This window comes from Notothenia rossii (assembly GCF_949606895.1).
Source record: "Notothenia rossii genome assembly, chromosome: 10".
Taxonomy (NCBI): domain Eukaryota; kingdom Metazoa; phylum Chordata; class Actinopteri; order Perciformes; family Nototheniidae; genus Notothenia; species Notothenia rossii.
Genome location: NC_136908.1, coordinates 34,405,302 through 34,423,752, shown reverse-complemented (window position 1 = coordinate 34,423,752; position 18,451 = coordinate 34,405,302). Strand labels below are relative to the sequence as shown.

General features: G+C 44.3%; 1 protein-coding gene and 1 long non-coding RNA gene across 3 annotated transcripts in view; one reads left to right on the top strand and one right to left on the bottom strand.

Moving 5' to 3' along the window:
- Nucleotides 1-16,274, top strand: part of sema4ab (sema domain, immunoglobulin domain (Ig), transmembrane domain (TM) and short cytoplasmic domain, (semaphorin) 4Ab) — a 79,439-nt gene extending 63,165 nt beyond the window's left edge. For both annotated transcript variants that reach the window (XM_079653320.1, XM_079653321.1), the window contains exons 13-15: nucleotides 6,216-6,379; nucleotides 6,579-6,673; nucleotides 14,875-16,274. In XM_079653320.1, the coding sequence (XP_079509446.1) occupies nucleotides 6,216-6,379; nucleotides 6,579-6,673; nucleotides 14,875-15,641 (1,026 nt within the window). In that variant the 3' untranslated portion in view covers nucleotides 15,642-16,274. The remainder of the gene's footprint in view (nucleotides 1-6,215; nucleotides 6,380-6,578; nucleotides 6,674-14,874) is intronic.
- Nucleotides 9,179-11,048, bottom strand: LOC307021338. Its single transcript, XR_013803129.1, has 2 exons — nucleotides 10,149-11,048; nucleotides 9,179-9,740 (listed from the first exon to the last, which is right to left on the bottom strand). It is a non-coding gene; the product is annotated as an uncharacterized lncRNA (long non-coding RNA).
- Nucleotides 16,275-18,451: the final 2,177 nt, after the last annotated feature.

Sequence of the window (18,451 nt, the reverse complement as noted above, 5' to 3'; positions counted from 1 at the left end):
CCCGACGCGAAGCGGACGGATCTAGATCGGCATGAAGGCACATTATGCAATGTGCACATTATCCCGCTTATTACATGGCCACATTCTCAACAAAGTAACGATATGACTCCCAATATTAATTGAAATGCTTTTATGGATTTAGAAAATGATTTTATTGATTTAAAAAATAGTTGTATTGATTTAAATTGACATGCATCCGCTAAGAAAAATAGTCTGTTGTTACTGTTTGAACAAACGTAGCAACGGCAGGAACTGCTTCGATAGCGTTTTTGAGGAGCTTTTTGATTACAGATTTGAAAACATCGTTGCTTGCTTTAAAAGTACCACAATTCATTATGTCAAACCTTGGAAAGTATCTAGATATCCCTGCCCTAATGCCAAAGTAACTGTCAACTGAATATGTGTCGCCGTTTGATGTCTATGTCTGGAAAAAAGGCTGCTTAAAAAGGAGGGTTTCTGCCCCATTACTTCTCTTCTTACTTCTATAAGAATAAAACACGGAGGACGGAGATTTATTTTTCTCCCCCTCTTCTCCCTGCTGCAGCCCAGCAGCTGATCTCAAAGCACGCTCCCCTCTCCTGCAGGGGGGCGTGGTCAGCTGCATCTCACAGAATCAGCCCCCTGCAAAAACAGCGATGGAAAGAGCAAATAGAGCGAAATGAGGCATGGCTAAAATGCAGGATCTGTTTGATGTTTTGAAAAAAAAAACTATATTTATATACTTTATATAGGTATGGCCCTACAATATATTGTTCAAATATAGCACGATAGGTCACCTTTAAAGTTAAAGTCAAATAATACAAAAACAATCACACATTAAAAGCCAGATTGAAGAGGTGAGTTTTTTGAAGGTGGTAAGGTCAATGCAGTCTCTGATGGGTTGTGGGAGTGAGTTCCAGAGGGAGGGGGCAGCGACCGAGAAGGCTCTGTCCCCCCAGGTCCGGTGATTGATGTGGGTGGGGATGGATAGGAGGTTGGCTTCTGATGAGCGGAGGCAGCGGGAAGGGGTGTGGTGGTGCAGCAGGTCTGTGAGGTAGGGGGGGGGGGGCTGATTGTTGAGGGCTTTGTGAGTAATGAGGAGGACTTTGAAGTTGTTTCATTGACGGACGGGGAGCCAGTGGAGGTTCTGGAGGACGGGAGTGATGTGGTCTCGGGAGCGGGTGAGGAGGCGGGCGGCAGAGTTCTGGATATGTTGGAGTTTATTGAGGAGGTTGGATGGTATGCCGTAGAGCAGTGACCACCAACTGGCGGCCCGCGGGCCACATCCGGCCCGCAAGACATTCTCATCCGGCCCGCGCGATTTGGGTGACTGTGGCGTTGGCAGAGTGGTTACTGCGTTTGCCCCCCGCCCATTTTTTTTTACAACGTCTCGTGATTAAGGTGCAATACCAGAGTCCAACAGAGAGGCAGCAGCTGCGGGACAGTAGACTGCCTACTGCGAAACCTTCCCTGCCTTGAAGAAGAAGTGATCCTTCGTTGTGAATGTGAACAGTCTAATTTGTGCGTTCCACAGCAGCAACCCCGCTGCGACAGAGTCCAACAGAGAGGCAGGAGCTGTGGGTCAGTAGCCTAGAAGCAGGGTTGGGTTGTAACGGAATATATGTAACGGAGTTACGTAATCAGAATAAAAAAAATAAGTAGGCTAACTGTATTCAGCTGGCGTTACATTTGAAAAACGAGTAATCTGATTACAGTTACTTTTGTAAACCTGAAGTGAATACATTCTGGAATACTTATTGGAATTATTGGGGGAAAAGTTTCCTCACAAAATGTAATATTCATTACCGGCAGAACTGTGTGCACACTGCACAGCGCTGCAGCATGTCTGCGAGCGAGAGAGATGCAGTGTGTCTGTGAGGCCCCACCCCTGCACGCAGATGAGAGAGAGATCTCTTTTAAAATATATTTAAAGTTAGAAATGGAGATGGTTAGATAAAATGTGCAAGATAAACTTTATGTAGCATTTATTTATTGTCAAAATGATGACATTTCATAACGGGATCAAATCAAAGTGAATGGCCTGCTGCTGCTGAATGCATGGGGCAAGTGACTGGGAAACGTTTTAAAAGTTATTACATCGTTTCAGATAATAATAATAATAATGATAATTCATTCTATTTAGGGGCGCCTTTCAAAGCACCCAAGGACACCTTTCAATTCATAACATATTCCAAGGAAAGGTTTTAAGACGGTACAAAGAATGCAGTCCGGGTGATGTTTTTTATGTGGGGTGCAGATGAGAGGGAGCTGTCCAGAATGACACCAATATGTTGTGTTTGAGTTCTTGATAAGCCATTAAAACAGTAAAATAAGTGTCTCCTGTTGACCAAAACATACCCATCTGTTATGGAAAAATAAAGTATTCCAAAAGTATTCTAAAAGTAATCTGAATACGTAACTAACTGTATTCTGATTACTTTCAGAGCATGTATTCAGTATTCAGTAACTGATTATATTTACAAAGTAACCCCTGCCTAGAAGTGATCCTTCGTTAGCGTGAAGAGTCTGCTAAGCGTTATGCGGTCCGCAGTACCTGAGCGTGCTCCACTAGCATTGTGGACTATATAAAAATCGCTGGCCCGAGATAGTGTCTATTGGATACATTTTGCAGTGATGCAAATTAGTCGCTTTTCGGAGCCTCCCGCTTTTTTAACGCTGCTTTTGGTGACTTGTGTAATTCGTGGAGAACCGAAGAGTTTTCGTTTTGGAGGGGGGGGGGGGTCCGTCCGTTAGTCCGTCCGACTGACGGACAACTTCTCACTTCAAAAAAGAAGAAATCTAGATCGCAAAATAATTAAACAAGCGAGTGCCTGTTTTTCCTGGCCAAGGACAGGTTCCTTGAACACAACACGAGCGTAACGTGTCTTCACGTGGTTATTTCTCGTCTGACAGGAGTGTAGACTAGACTAGAGTGCTTACGGAAAGCAACAGAACGCCGCTCCAGCTCTTCAAATATTGCAGTACCCATAAGGAGCCGTACACATGCCGCAGTGTTTGCGTGGCTGTGTCTTTAGTTGTAAGCACAGTGACGATCTGTTGTTATTAGCATCTGGTTAGCTAGCTATGCTAACGAATTTAAAGAGCTTTTCTACTACCAGGTGGAAGAGAGCTCTCCTGAGAGGCTCAAATAACCTCAGCTCAGTGAGGTTAAGGCACACCTTGATATGATCATTATAATTATTAATGAGACATTAGAGACTAAATTAAAAACAGGTATAAAATACTATATGACAGTAACAAAAAAGTTGTTAAAAATAACAAGAATAGAGTTTAAAAGGGGAGTGATTTGTAAAATATCCAAAAAGAAAAATCTGCTTACAGTTCTGTTTCAAATGGGTGTTGAAAGATGTATCCATAGATCTCCTCATGTTGCTCTCAAAGTGCACAGGTTGATGCTTTTAACTTCAATATTTAAACCCCACTTAAATCATGTTCACATGGATACTAAATACATTTGCACACATCTTGTGTACATATCTTTCTGTTTTGGTGGTCATGCCACACTGAGCACTGCATGCATGCATGCATGCATGCGCGAGTCATGGCAAGATATCTGGATTAAGAGGTTGCTTTTTCTTTGCACAGCATGAAAGAAAGGCCAAATGAATTGGCCGTGATTTTAGTTTTTTAAGCAGAGGTTGAGTTCAATAATTTGTACGGCCCTCAGAGGATGTTGTAAAAATTGAAAGGAAAAAGGTTCCCCACCCCTGCTGTAAATAATAAAAACCCTTGATTTATAACTTAATATCTCTATCTCTATTGATCTGAGTATATAATAAAGAATAGCCAGTTAATTGAAGCATTATAGCAAAGGCCTTTGTCAGATGGTATATTACACTGTTTTTTTCCTGCTTCTAATAGTTCTCTCTTTTTTCACCATACCTGTGTTTGCATCCCTGATTTTGGCCCTTGGACAAATGTAGTTGGTGATCCTTGCCATAGAGGATGCTATTGCAGTAGTCGAGTCGTGATGTGATGAATGCATGAATCAGGGTTTCAGCAGAAGAGGAGGAGAGTGATGGGCGGAGACGGGCAATGTTTTTGAGGTGGAAAAAGGCGGTCCTGGTGATGTGACTGATGTGGTGATTGAAGTTGAGCTGACTGTCGAAGATGACTCCGAGGTTGCGGATGTGGGGGGGGGATAGAGTATCGCCGTCAATGTTGAAGTTGAAATTCTGGATGGCTTTGGTACGGGGTGGGGGGCCGATGATGATGATGTCTGATTTGGCACTGTTCAGTTGGAGATGGTTTGTTTGCATCCATTCTTTTATTTCTGAGAGACAGTTGGTGAGAGTGGAGTGTGTTGTGGGGGGGATGGTTTTTGTTGAGATATAAAGTTGGATGTCATCGGCGAAGCAGTGAAATTGAAGGTTGTGGCGACAAATTATTTTGCTAAGGGGGAGCATGTAGAGGATGAAGAGGAGGGAGCCAAGCACCGAACCCTGGGGGACACCTTGGGACAGAGGAGCAGTGGAGGAGGGGTAGTTGTTGATGTTGATAAACTGATGTCTGTCGGTGAGGTAGGATTTCAGCCAGGAGAGTGCAGTGTCAGTGATGTTGAGTGATGATTCGAGGAGGGACAGCAGGATGGTGTGGTTGATGGTGTTGAATGCTGCGGTGAGGTCGAGGAAGATGAGGATGTTCAGGTTGCCGGAGTCAGAGGAGAGGAGGAGGTTGTTTGTGATTTTGAGAAGAGCTGTTTCTGTGCTGTGTTTTGCTCGGAAACCGGATTGAAATGGCTCAAAGAGGTCATTGGAGCTGAGGTGGGATTTAAGTTGTGAGGCAATGACACGTTCAAGTATTTTTGACAGAAAGGGGAGATTTGAGATGGTCCGGAAGTTGGACATGATGTCAGGTGTGAGTCCAGGTCTTTTGAGAATGGGTGTGACAGCAGCCAGTTGGAGAGAGGGGGGAACTGATCCAGATCTGAGGGAGGAGTTAATGATGGTGGCGATGAGCTGGGACATGGCAGGGAGGCTCTCTTTAACAAATTTGGAGGGCATTGGTTCAAGTGTGCAGGTAGAGTTAATTCCAGTCATGAAGTCGGACAGTTGCATGGGGGTCACAGTGGAGAATTGGGCCAGGGGCTGTGAGGTGAAGGGGGGTGGGCCAGGAGGGGAGGTGGGGGGTGCTGATGAGGGTGTCAGATTGCTGTAAATGTTGCTGATTTGGTTTGGAAAAACGAGAGGAAGGAGTTGCAATGTTCGGTGGTGAAGGATGAGGTGGCGTTGTCACAGGGTTTGAGAAGCTTGCTGATGGTGGAGAACAGACACTTGGGGTTGCTGGAGCCAGACTGAATGAGTTGTGAGTACTAATTAGACCGGGCTGCTTTGAGTGCGTTACTGTACTGCTGGAGATAGTCTTTGTAGATTTGAAGATGGACTGTTTGTGTGGTTTTCTTGTGTTGGCGTTCAAGTTGACGTTTCCTTGATTTCATTTTGCGGTGTTCGGGGGTATACCAGAGGGCGGAGTGCATGAAAGAGAAATGTTTTGTTTTTGTGGGGGCCAGTTCATTGAGACAGAAGGAGAGGGTGCTGTTATAATAGTCCACAAGTTAAGATGGGTTTTCAGAAAGTGGGGGGGGGGGGGAGACAGACATCTTGCAGGTAATGGAGGCAGTGATTGCTGAAGGTGAGATGGATTTGAGGTTTCTGTAGGTTATTGTGCGTTTTTTCTTTTGGGCGGGGATGGGGATGTTGATGTCCATGATGATGGCCAGGTGATCAGAGATGTGGAGATTGAGGCTGGACAGATGATGGATGCTGAGACCAGTGGAGCAGACCAAGTCCAGGACGTGACCACGGCTGTGTGTTGGGAAGTTGATGTTAAATATATGCATAACTTTAAGGCTTAATATTAATCAAACAGATGAGTTGAGAAAATATTCACCCCCCCCCAATCCATATTCATGAAGGGGGGATCTAACTATACAGATAATATGTTTTTTTGAACCACGATGTAAACAGGTTTATTTCTGCTCTAAAGTTGGGCATTTTAACATGGGGGTCTATGGAAATTGCTCCCTTCTGCAGACTGCTCCTACTGGCCACTAGATGAACTGCAGTTTGAGGCACTTCCGTATTAGCGTCCCGGCTCTTCCCCAGAGTTTGCCGCTTGGTTTACACTCTTAAACTCTGATGCTAGTCTTACTGGCCCCCCAGCCCATCTCAGGATGAGTGTTCTGTTGTAACAGCTTGACTCTCTTCTCTCTGCAGGGTATGATCTATGTGGGCTCCTCAGAGGGGGTGGTGAGGGTTCCAACAGCAAACTGCTCCTTCTACTGGACCTGTCCTCAGTGTGTCCTGGCCCGGGACCCCTTCTGTGGCTGGGACCCGGCCAGCAGGGCCTGTGTGGGGGCCTCCAACAGCCAGGCCAGTCTGTGAGTGCCAAGATACTTTCACTGTCATGTTGGAAGGGGGGGATTATGATGATATATGATACTGCTTTTTAATAAAGAACGTCTTAAGGCTACATATTGCATTAAATGTCATTGTACACACTTGTACACACTAGTAACAACCATGTGTTTAAATCAGTCTCTGTCCCACTATGACCATGTGACTGTTCTCCGTCCTCAGAGGCCAGGATGTAGACAGAGGGAATGTTGAAGAGGCGTGCAACAGTGTTTCATTCTCACACAGAGCCCGGTTCAGTCCAAATAAACTGCCTGCAGGTGAGTCACTTGTTTCAGTCTATGGCAGGTTACACAATATATAAAGCATTATTCATAGAACATCTACATTTCCCATTAGATGATTCTGATTAACCCACGAAGACTGGCAGTTTATTGATATCTGGTGACGCTGTGAAGAGAATATGGAGGGTCTTGGTGTTTTGTGGGATCAAGGAAAGGGGGGCTAAAGCAATCTTTTGTGGTGGCGAAACGGCGGTACTACAACTTCCGTGTCAGTTTGTGACCTCACTGAGCCAAAAAAGAGTTTCCCATTGACACATTGGGAAAGAGACAACATTTTATTTAGGAAAATCTAATTCAATGCCTGAACACTGTTATAACCCTTATTAAAATTAATTGGACTTAAAAGTTGTAAAACGCTGGCGGTTATGTGGGAACAGAGAGGCAAATCACACACACATTATCTGGGAATGTGATCAACTAAATACTTAACGAGAAAATGTGCATGCTGCTATCAGACACATTCTGGGTTATTCAATACCCAAGGACTCCAAAATGTTATACCTTTTTGAAATACAAATGATTGTGTGTTTGATAATGATAGATACTTATCTAAGATGCTGTAAATGCAAGCAAGAAAGCAATAACAAGAAACTGGTCTAAGGCTGAGCCCCCTACTAAACAGCATGGATATTATAAGCTAGGTTTATATATTAAATCCAACATGTAAAAGACAAAACCACTTATTACTTTTCAAAACTACTTCCGTCAGTGGTCTTGACCAGTTTGCATTTATAAAGAATGCACAAATGTGTTTAATCGTTAATGTCACAGATGTACTAAGTAAATACATTTGTTCCTGCTCAAGATTAGATTCAACTTTATTGTTATTGCACAGATTACAGGTACTGAGACAACGAAATGCAGTTTATCTTCTAACCAGGAGTGCAACAAGCAGTAAAGTGAAAAGTAATGTACACAATCTACAGAATAAAATAGAGAATTAATTGAATGATGAATAAACAGTGAGGGGTATGCAGTGATGCAAATTAGTCGCTTTTCGGCGCCTCCCGCTTTTTTAACGCTGATTTGGGTGACTTGTGTAATTCGTCGAGAACCGAAGAGTTTTCGTTTTGGGGGGGGTCCGTCAGTCCGTCCGTCCGACTGACGTGGTCTTCACGTGGTTATGTCTCGTCTGAAAGGAGTAACGGAGTGCATCGGAACGCCGCTCCGACTCTTCAAATATTGCAGTACCTATAAGGAGCCGTATACATGCCGCAGTGTTTGCGAGGCTGTGTCTTTAGTTGTAAGCACAGTGGCGATCTGTTGTTATTTGCATCTGGTTAGCTAGCTATGCTAACGAATTTAAAGAGCTTTTCTACAACCAGGTTGAAGAGAGCTCTCTCCTGAGAGGCTCAAATAACCTCAGCTCAGTGAGGTTAAGGCACACCTTGATATGATCATTATAGTTATTAATGAGACGTTAGAGACTCAATTATTAATAGGTATAAAATACTATATGACAGTAACAAAAAAAAGTTGTTAAAAATAACAAGAATAGAGTTTGAAAGGGGAGTGATTTGTAAAATATCCAAAAAGAAAAATCTGTCATTGTCAGATGGTATATTACGCTGCTTTTTTTCTGCTTCGAATAGTTCTCTCTTTTTTCAGCATACCTGTTTTTGCATCACTGGGTATGAATACACCAGTGGCGAAGCGTGTCTATCACAACTGGACCTTCTATAGACACAAACGCGTGATTTTTAAACCGATTTTGCACCTGATTTAAAATGTTCTCAAGAATGCCATTGTGCAGCTTCTTGTAGTGTGAGCGAGAATCTCCGTGGGCTCTCCGTCCAGTTGGCAGGCCGGTGTCCTGCACAGTCTCATCATATATTTGATCAAAACGTTCCCTCTGCCCTTCAATGCAAATGCAAAACTCTTCCACCCTTGTCAGACAAAACTGCATGTCGAATGACTTGTTCTGTAAGATGTCGAAGAGCACATCTGCATGCGCAAATATCTCGTTAAAAGTTGAAAGGAAAAAGCTAAATTCAAAGTTGCCCAGGTCTGATAGGTAGCCATCAGCACTGAGAATGGCAGAATCATCAAATTCCTCCTGGTGTTCAACTATGTAGTCAAACAGATCCTTAAGAGCATCCTTCTTTTCAAAGACAGTGCACACCAATCTTGATGCAAAATTCCACCTGGTTGGTGCCACTCGTGGCAGTCGCTTCTGGCATATTTCATCAAGCAGCTGTGTTCGTTTTGGCGATCTAGAAAAGAACGCAGCCAGGCCAGAAAGGTGTGAGAAGAAAATTCTGCATTCTTTCATTTTAACTACACCTTGAGATAAAACCAAATTAAGGGCATATGCATAACAGTGTATGAAAAGTGCCTGTGGGATCTTTTCCTTGACCTTGGCTTGGACTCCGTTCAGCCCCGATGCCATAACGGCAGCACCGTCATAGCACTGGGCTACAAGTTTGTCCATTGTTACGTCCCAACTAGGGGAAGAGGAATGCAACACACACCAGTATGGAATTGGTATTAATTATAAGTGTTTATTTAAAACAGCTGTGAACAAAATGGCAGGCAAGCAGCCTGAAACAAACAAAGGCGCCAAAAGGGCACAGGTTGACAAATAACCAACTAAAGGAGGACTCAAAAAGGGAGTCTTAAGACATACAGGGAAAATACATGCTAATATACTAAATAAGGAACGAAACAAAACCTCACTCTAAAAGTGGTACAACTAACACAAATAATCTATACAGAAACACAGCTAAACTACAGGCAACAGTCACAAATCCTAACTATACTCTAAACACTAACTAAGCTACTCTACACTCTAACTAATCACACAAGTTTTAACCCCAGAACAAAGAGCAAGTAGCGAGAGGCATCTGTCCACCTACAGAGCCTCCAGAATGAGGATTGTCCCCAAGCTTTGTAGTCATCTCCAGCAGGTGTGCGCCGGCTGTGCGCTGCGATTGGAGTGCGTCGGGCCCGGCGTGCTCCAATCGCAATCTTCAGGAGGCGGACCAGGAGATGGGAGCCAATACCGGGAGGGCAACCGCACAGCTCATTTACATAGAACACACAGCTGAAAACACTCAAACGATCAGGAAGGCAGCAGCCGTAACACTCCCCCCCTTAAGACACAAACCCACAGGTTTTGTGAACCTAAGCACTCTAACGAAATTCCTAATAACACACATTCATCACAAACTCAACCTGACACACTAACATCACAAACTCAACCTGGACAAGCATCGGCCAACACATTCTCTGAACCCTTTAATGACGGGTGTCTACTGCTGTAGTCCCGCACAGTCCGAGCCCATTGCATGAGCCGCTGGTTGTGCTTGGACACGCTGGGGCAGAATATGAATGGATCGTAACAGGTACACATCACAATTGGCCAAAGGCTGGGTCCAACATCAATCTTAGCATGTTGTAGAGCCAACACTAACACTAAGATCCGATACACAAGCTGACGCTCTCGGGTTACCGGGAGTGTCGAGAAGTCTAGAGGCTTGTCTGAGCCGGCGTGTTGCGCCAGTCTCGCGACATCCTCACGAGGAGGAGGGGGAGCCACAATTTCTGGCTTCTCCTCGGACACAGCTTCATCTGAAGGCACAGGCACAATCACAGGATCAGCTAATGAAACATCAGGGTCACATTTACTTGCCTGTGCGCGTGCACGTGTAGCCAGGCCAATGCCTTTAGGCGGGGATATATTCTGCCGCTGTTCCTTGCGTTTCAGAGCTGCGCAATTGGCGATGACATGTCCAGGTTTATGACAGTAAAAACACTCCCTCTCTTCTCTGTTCACGTTACACGCATTTGCTGGCTGAGTAAATGGTGCGGCTGACACACGGCGGGATCTCTCCGTAGAGACAGGGGAAAACACAGTTGTATGCATCAGCACATACTCATCAGCTAACACAGCGGCAGCAGAGAGAGAGTTTACCCTTTGTTTGTTCACGTACTCCGCAATGCGATCAGGCAAACACTTCTTAAACTCCTCCAACATGATCAATTCTCTCAGAGAAGAATAATCCGTAGCATTACATGAAGCAATCCACTTAGCAAAACACATTCCCTTTTTCCTAGCGAACTCTACGTGCGTTTGATCAGGACTCTTCCTATCGTGTCTAAACTTTTGCCGGTAAGCTTCAGGAACTAACTCATACACTCTGAGGATGGCACCTTTTACTGAGTCATACTGCAGGCTGTCCTCTAACGTGAGAGCCACAACTGCTTCCCGAGCTTTTCCATGTAATTTGCACGTTACCATCAGAGCCCAAACTTCAACCGGCCAGCGCAATGCTGTAGCAATGCTCTCGAATGCGCTAAAATAGGCATCCACCTCAGTCTCACAGAATGTGGGCACTAGCGAAATGTTGTTACTCACGTCAAAGGCAGGTGGAGGAGGTGGAGATGGCAAGTTTCTTCCGGCAGAGTCAAAAGCACCGGATGCGCGCAGTTGGGAGTCTAGCTCCATCTGCCGCACCCGGACTTCCTTATCTGCTTCGATTTTCTTCATTTCCTTATCGGCTTCGATTTTCTTTACCTCCAACTGAAACTGATACTGCCTGTCTTGCTCCCTGTCTTTTGCCTCTAACTCAAGTTGCCTGTCTTTTGCTTCCAACTGAAGTCGGGCGAGGCGGACTCTAAGTTTCTTCCCTTCCCGGGAATCAGGACTACCAGGAGACGGTGGACTATAGCGAGGCGGCGCAGGCGGTGCTTTACACTGCTCGCTCCCCTCGCGGTCACTACCCTCTCCTTTAGCACGGCCATTTGGCACAGTGAGCTCAGCTTGTGCAGGCAGCACCGGAAAACCCCTTTCCACCAACTCATCCACCACCAGAGCCTTTAACTCTTTTTTTAACAATTGTTTTGCCACTGGGAGACCGAAATGTTGCGCTATCTCATATAAGTCGTTTCTACGACACTGAACTAACTGCTCATCAGAAGGACAGACCAAAAACGACTCTAAATCAAAAGTTGCCATACTCAGCTAAAACTGCACACAACCTTACCAAATTGTTTTTAGCTATACAAACCACTTATAACCCCAGGAATTAGTTATTTATCCCGGACGAGCCCCCATGTATGTTACGTCCCAACTAGGGGAAGAGGAATGCAACACACACCAGTATGGAATTGGTATTAATTATAAGTGTTTATTTAAAACAGCTGTGAACAAAATGGCAGGCAAGCAGCCTGAAACAAACAAAGGCGCCAAAAGGGCACAGGTTGACAAATAACCAACTAAAGGAGGACTCAAAAAGGGAGTCTTAAGACATACAGGGAAAATACATGCTAATATACTAAATAAGGAACGAAACAAAACCTCACTCTAAAAGTGGTACAACTAACACAAATAATCTATACAGAAACACAGCTAAACTACAGGCAACAGTCACAAATCCTAACTATACTCTAAACACTAACTAAGCTACTCTACACTCTAACTAATCACACAAGTTTTAACCCCAGAACAAAGAGCAAGTAGCGAGAGGCATCTGTCCACCTACAGAGCCTCCAGAATGAGGATTGTCCCCAAGCTTTGTAGTCATCTCCAGCAGGTGTGCGCCGGCTGTGCGCTGCGATTGGAGTGCGTCGGGCCCGGCGTGCTCCAATCGCAATCTTCAGGAGGCGGACCAGGAGATGGGAGCCAATACCGGGAGGGCAACCGCACAGCTCATTTACATAGAACACACAGCTGAAAACACTCAAACGATCAGGAAGGCAGCAGCCGTAACATCCATGCATCCATGTTCCTCCAAGAAACCGAGGGCCATGGCTGCTACATCCTCTGCCCGTTTCTTCCCTGTCACATCCTCAAATTTAACGAACCTCTCTTTATGCCACTGTCTGTTACAAACCGAAGAACAAGTGATAACTATGCAGCATTGCTGACATCTGTTGTTTCATCCAGCATTAAAGCTACGAAGGGTGCTTTACTTATTTCTTCTTTGATGGTCTCACCCATCACTTCGGCCACAGCACTTATCAAGTCGTTCTGTATTTGACTCGAGGTTCCAATGAACATCTTAGAGGTGGACAAATGGTAGTGCAAGTCTGGATCATATTCTGCTATGAATGTAAGCAGCTCCAGGTAATTACCTCGATTGGCTGATTCTCTGCTCTCATCATGGCCCCTGAAAGGTAACTCCTGTTTCCCAAGGAAAATCACACAGTGGATCAGACGTTTCAAAATCTCCCGATTTTTGTTCAACTTTTCGTTGTGAATGATCGTTTCTCTACGTCTCTGTTCGTCCAGCTGTAGATCAATCCTTGTGTCTCCAAAAGTCTTCATGGTGACCGTTGCCTTAAGATGCCCTGCTGTGTTTTTGTGTTTTTGTGCAACCTTGGTTAAACAGCTCAGATTATCGTAGCATTTCCAATTCCATGACCCCTTTTCGGTCCCAAAAAGCAAGCACTCCCAGCAGTAGAGCCTTTTGTGCCTACCTGAGCCCGTAAGCCACGGGTATCTTTCCCAGCTGCTAGCCTGGAAATGGCGAACATAGCCTTTAGCAACTTGATTCAGCTCCAGATTTGCCGCCCTTTTCTTACAATGTCCGTCTTTTCAGTGAATTGTCGTCTTGAAAAAGGAACCGACAATAATTCCGCAACAACATCTTCTTCACCTGTTGCCATGTGAACGTCAAAACGAATAAAACGGAAAATGAATTGTTACGTCTCATCTATATCCTTTGCCTCGCACCTGTCAGAACTAACGGGCCTTCTAGCATACCCTGTACCGTGGGAAACTCCAAAAGAATGCTCATTGGCTACAAATCAATATATGATTGGTTGATCAAACTATCAGTGTTCGCTCTCATTCAGTTCAACGACCAGGGCCTTCTATCAAGGATACAGAATACCCACAGACGCAGAAACAGATCTGATTGGTTGCATTTATTTTCTAAAATGCGTAGTGCAAGGTCCGAGAAGGACAAACAAATCAACGTAACACTGTTTATTACAGATCTGTCTGTCCGTCCGTCCGATTAGATTTCTCACTTCAAAAAACAAGAAGAAATCTAGATCGCAAAATAATTAAACAAGCGAGTGCCTGTTTTTCCTGGCCAAGGACAGGTTCCTTGAACACAACACGAGCGTAACGTGTCTTCACGTAGTTATGTCTCGTCTGAAAGGAGTAACGGAGAGCATCGGAACGCCGCTCCAGCTCTTCAAACATTGCAGTACCCATAAGGAGCCGTACACATGCCGCAGTGTTTGCGAGGCTATGTCTTTAGTTGTAAGCACAGTGGCGATCTGTTGTTATTAGCATCTGGTTAGCTAGCTATGCTAACAAATTTAAAGAGCTTTTCTACAACCAGGTGGAAGAGAGCTCACTCCTGAGAGGCTCAAATAACCTCAGCTCAGTGAGGTTAAGGCACACCTTGATATGATCATTATAGTTATTAATGAGATATTAGAGACTATAAATACTATATGACAGTAACAAAAAAGTTGTTAAAAATAACAAGAATAGAGTTTAAAAGGGGAGTGATTTGTAAAATATCCCAAAAGAAAAATCTGCTTACAGTTCTGTTTCATATGGGTGTTGAGAGATGTATCCATAGATCTCCTCATGTTGCTCTCAAAGTGCACCAGATTGATGCTTTTAACTTCAATATTCTAAAAAAAATCTTCCCGGGGGAGCATGCCCCCAGACCCCCTAGAGGAGGTTAGGTCCCCCCCACTTAAATCATGTTCACATGAATAGGATACTAAATACATTTGCACACATCTTGTGTCCATATCTTTCTGTTTTGGTGGTCATGCCACACCGTGCACATGCATGCATACGTGAGTCATGGTGAGATATCTGGATTAAGAGGTTGCTTTTTCTTTGCACAGCATGAAAGAAAGGCCAAATGAGTGGGCTGTGATTTTAGTTTTTTTAAGCAGAGGTTGAGTTCAATCATTTCTACGGCCCTCGGAGGATGTTGTACAAATTTAAAGGAAAAAGGTTCCCCACACCTGCTGTAAATAATAATAAAAACCCTTGATTTATAACTTAACATCTCTGTCTCCTATTGATCTGAGTATATGATAAAGAACAGCCAGTTAATTGAAGGATTATAGCACAGGCCTTTGTCAGAAGGTATATTACGCTGTTTTTTTTCTGCTTCGAATAGTTCTCTCTTTTTTCACCATACGTGTGTTTGCATCACTGATATATAACCCCCCCCCCCCCCCCCCCCCCCGGTCCTCAGGTGAGCTGGTGTCGGTGTCTCTGAACGAGGTGGTGCGTCTGCAGTGTCCCGCAGCGTCCCTGCTGTCCCAGCAGCTGTGGGAGCGTCCCAACAGCCGGCTGACCCCAGACCTGTACCTGCTCCTGGGGGACGGCAGCCTGAGCTTTGTGGCCACCCCCGCCACGCTGGGCCCCTACCTCTGCCTGTCCACGGAGAACGGCTACCAGCAGACTGTGGCCATCTACCACGTCAAGCAGGGGAGCGGCCCTGTGGCTCAGACCCCCAGCAGCCACAGCTGGCCCCAGAACCCCCCCATCCCCACCACAGAGGCAGGGGCCCGGCTGCGTCCCTCTGCGGGGCCCGAGGGAACAGAAACAAGTCGAATAGAGACTGAGCCGACACCCACCAGCAGGGACGCATCGCGGGGGGGGAACGTGTCCCTGCGGGTGGAGGAGCCTAAAGAGGCGGAGCTCTGGGACAGGGGCCCCCTACAGGCGGTGCGGTGCCCTTGTTACCTGAAGGAGCTGGTGGCGGTGTCTGTGCTGCTGGTGCTGAGCCTCTGTCTGCTCATCACCACGCTGCTGTACGTCTTCAGACAGCGCTGCCGGAGCCGGACAGCCCCGCAGACGGGGCCCCCCAGCAGAGACTCCGACAGAAGGACCCCTGTGGAGCAGGAGGGCCTCCAGGGGGGCCAGGTTCTGAACAAACGTAACGGACAGGGCCGTGGCTTTGCTTGTAACGGGGCCCTCACAGGATCTAACGGACATTTGCCCAACACCCCCATCTGAACAGTGTTACATCAGAGGTTGGGGGGGGGGGGCGTCAGGTACCAGATCTGTTTGCACAGCCAATGACACGCTACAAATACAGCTGACTCATCCTCATAGGTTGGATCTGGGTCAATAGGATGACAGAAACTCTGTGGTACTTCAGACTGTTACACAGGAATATGCTGTGTGTTCATACACAGAAAGGTGCTGCTGGCCCTTTAAATGTTTTAGGGACCACAAGGAACGTTTTTGATGCAAGGAAAGTGACCACTACGGATACTAATGTTTTTTATGGGCTAATTGCATTTTCAAGAATACATTCAAAACACACATGAACAGAATATTAGGACATGCTTCTCAGCTGATTTCCTTTGCCAAACCCATTTTGGAGCCTGGGTTAGCTCCAGTGAGTCAGTATTGTTTCATCGCTATGTGGTCCGGGTCATATACTCTTTTTATGTGTTGTGTAGAACAGAGGTCAGGCCTGTAGCTTGTTGATGTGTGTGTGAGATGGTGTGTGTTTGTGAGATGGTGTAACACATCATGTGAACGTGCCTTGGCTACAGATGAGCTGTTGGTCCACTCTACACTGACTTCCTGTGCGTAATACACACCATTTGGATGAACTCCAATAAAGAAGTTACATCTGGATTTCTGACTTCACCTGATTTCTGAGGTACAGAGAAACCTGAGGTGCTTTAGATTGCCTTTGTCCCATGGCTCCCAGACACTGCTCTGCAGTCAGTGAGGAGGGTCAAGAAGAATCATGATGGAGGAGCGGGTGAGTCGGTCCCTGAAGGCCCCACAGCCTTTTTCTAGAACAAATACAAAAATAAACAAACATTTTCCTTTCTACAACCTTTTTGTTGAAGCCATGAACCACTCCTTCCCAATTTAGCATCACATTTGACATGGGGTGATTTTATCCAAATCTTTATCCAATCTACTCTAGTTTGTAAAAGTTAATTACAGTAAAAGGCTTCTTACTTACAATACGAAATTATTCCGTGATGGCGGGGCCAGTAAAAAATCATTTGAAATATGTTCTCATTTATTCAAATATTGTGTGTAACAGATCTCTTGATTATCGGAACATCTATAATCAAGTGTTCTGGCATATTTAAAGCCCAATGATGTGTCCTGAGGTCCAACGACAGCCAACGACACATTTAAGTTCTGAAGTATAAAGAACTTCCATTGGGGAGCCAATAAACAACATTTCCTTTGTTTTAGTTCTAAGATTAAAGTCAGAATTCTGAGAAAATAGTCTAAATAATTTGTTCTCAAATTTCCAACATTTATTAGGAAGTGTTTTAATAATGTATTATTTGTTGGCAAACAATTTAAGATCTTTAAGACTCCTTAAGTCCTTCCCATTTCAGACATGTGAAAGCAGATAAACAGAGAGGGGAAAGACAACTGGTCTTTCAACCACTTGTTGTGTTCTTTTATTGTTCACTGTCTATTGCATCTATGATATACTTGTAGGAATGTACCATGAGGGACATTTGTGAAACATAGGAATCCTGGCTCTCTAGGCAGGGTACCATGATGTGAAAACAAATAGTCACCAAACATCCCCCCCCCTACTCATCCGACAGGCAGCTGCTGAAAATGGGAGGAAGAAGAAAACTAAGAAGAAATGTGTGATATTAACAGCAGTCCTTAAAGAGACAAAACTAAGACAACATGAGGAGCAGAGAAATGCTACATTTTCAGACTGATCCATTACAAATATGTAATCAATGTCACCCGGCCAGAGCAACTCTTTCTCAGAGGAATGGGTGCTGCATAATATTACTAAAGGAGGTACAAGGACATGAGGTAATCACTAGAAATGATGATGTGAAAAGAACCATCTTCAGAGTAGGGCTGTGTAGTGTTTAGGAGCACTGCTTCCACATACACATAATGGAGCTTTATTCACTTGTGTGTGAGACAGCAGCTCCCATCAGGATTACTGATTGACCTTCCTGTGTCCTCAGGTCACATTCAACACATTCCTAACAGGGTTTGGAGGGTTACTTTCAAAATGTAATCTGTTACAATAACCAGTTACATGTCAGAAAGGTTATCATTAACCTTATCAGAGTAACAACATATAAAAGTAACCTGATTGATTTCCGTTACTTTGCAAACAAGGTAATATAAATAACAATAAAATGTTTTTGGACTTAACTCTATGTAACAATGTAACCTTAGAAAAGAACAAACCAATATATTTCATATTTAAAAATGTAGTAACAGTATTAGTTTACAAATGCTGTTCACGCTTAATACATTCATCAAAAGCATAGACTATACTTTACAGTTTCCAGAAAACCCAAAATTGGTAAATGTGAATGAGGACTAAAAAAGTTTTAAAAGCCTTATTTTTTTACAACAGGAACAAAGTGAAATAAATAAACAGAGCTTTCTATGGTGCACACTATACCAGAATATCAAAATAACAATAATATGTTAGCATAGCTAACTAGTTATCAAGGTGCTGCTTAGTGATTAGCTGCTTAGTGATTTAGCTCCCATTTAATCCCAATATTAACCAACTTTATTAACACCTTTCAAACTGAGTTCCACAATGCTTTCACAGGAGAACAGAACACATGAAATACATGCAGAAAATGAAGTGAAATAAAAACCAGCAACCAAGCAAGTCATAAATCACAGAGATCAGAGCAGACCAAAATAATGAAATATACATCACATTAAATCAATTCTTTAAAAAGTGTGGTTTGAAAAGTCATTTAAAGAGCAGACAGACAGTAACAGACTAACACACATGTTCTGTGAGTTGAGTTTTTATGCTATAATGACATGTAACATTAATG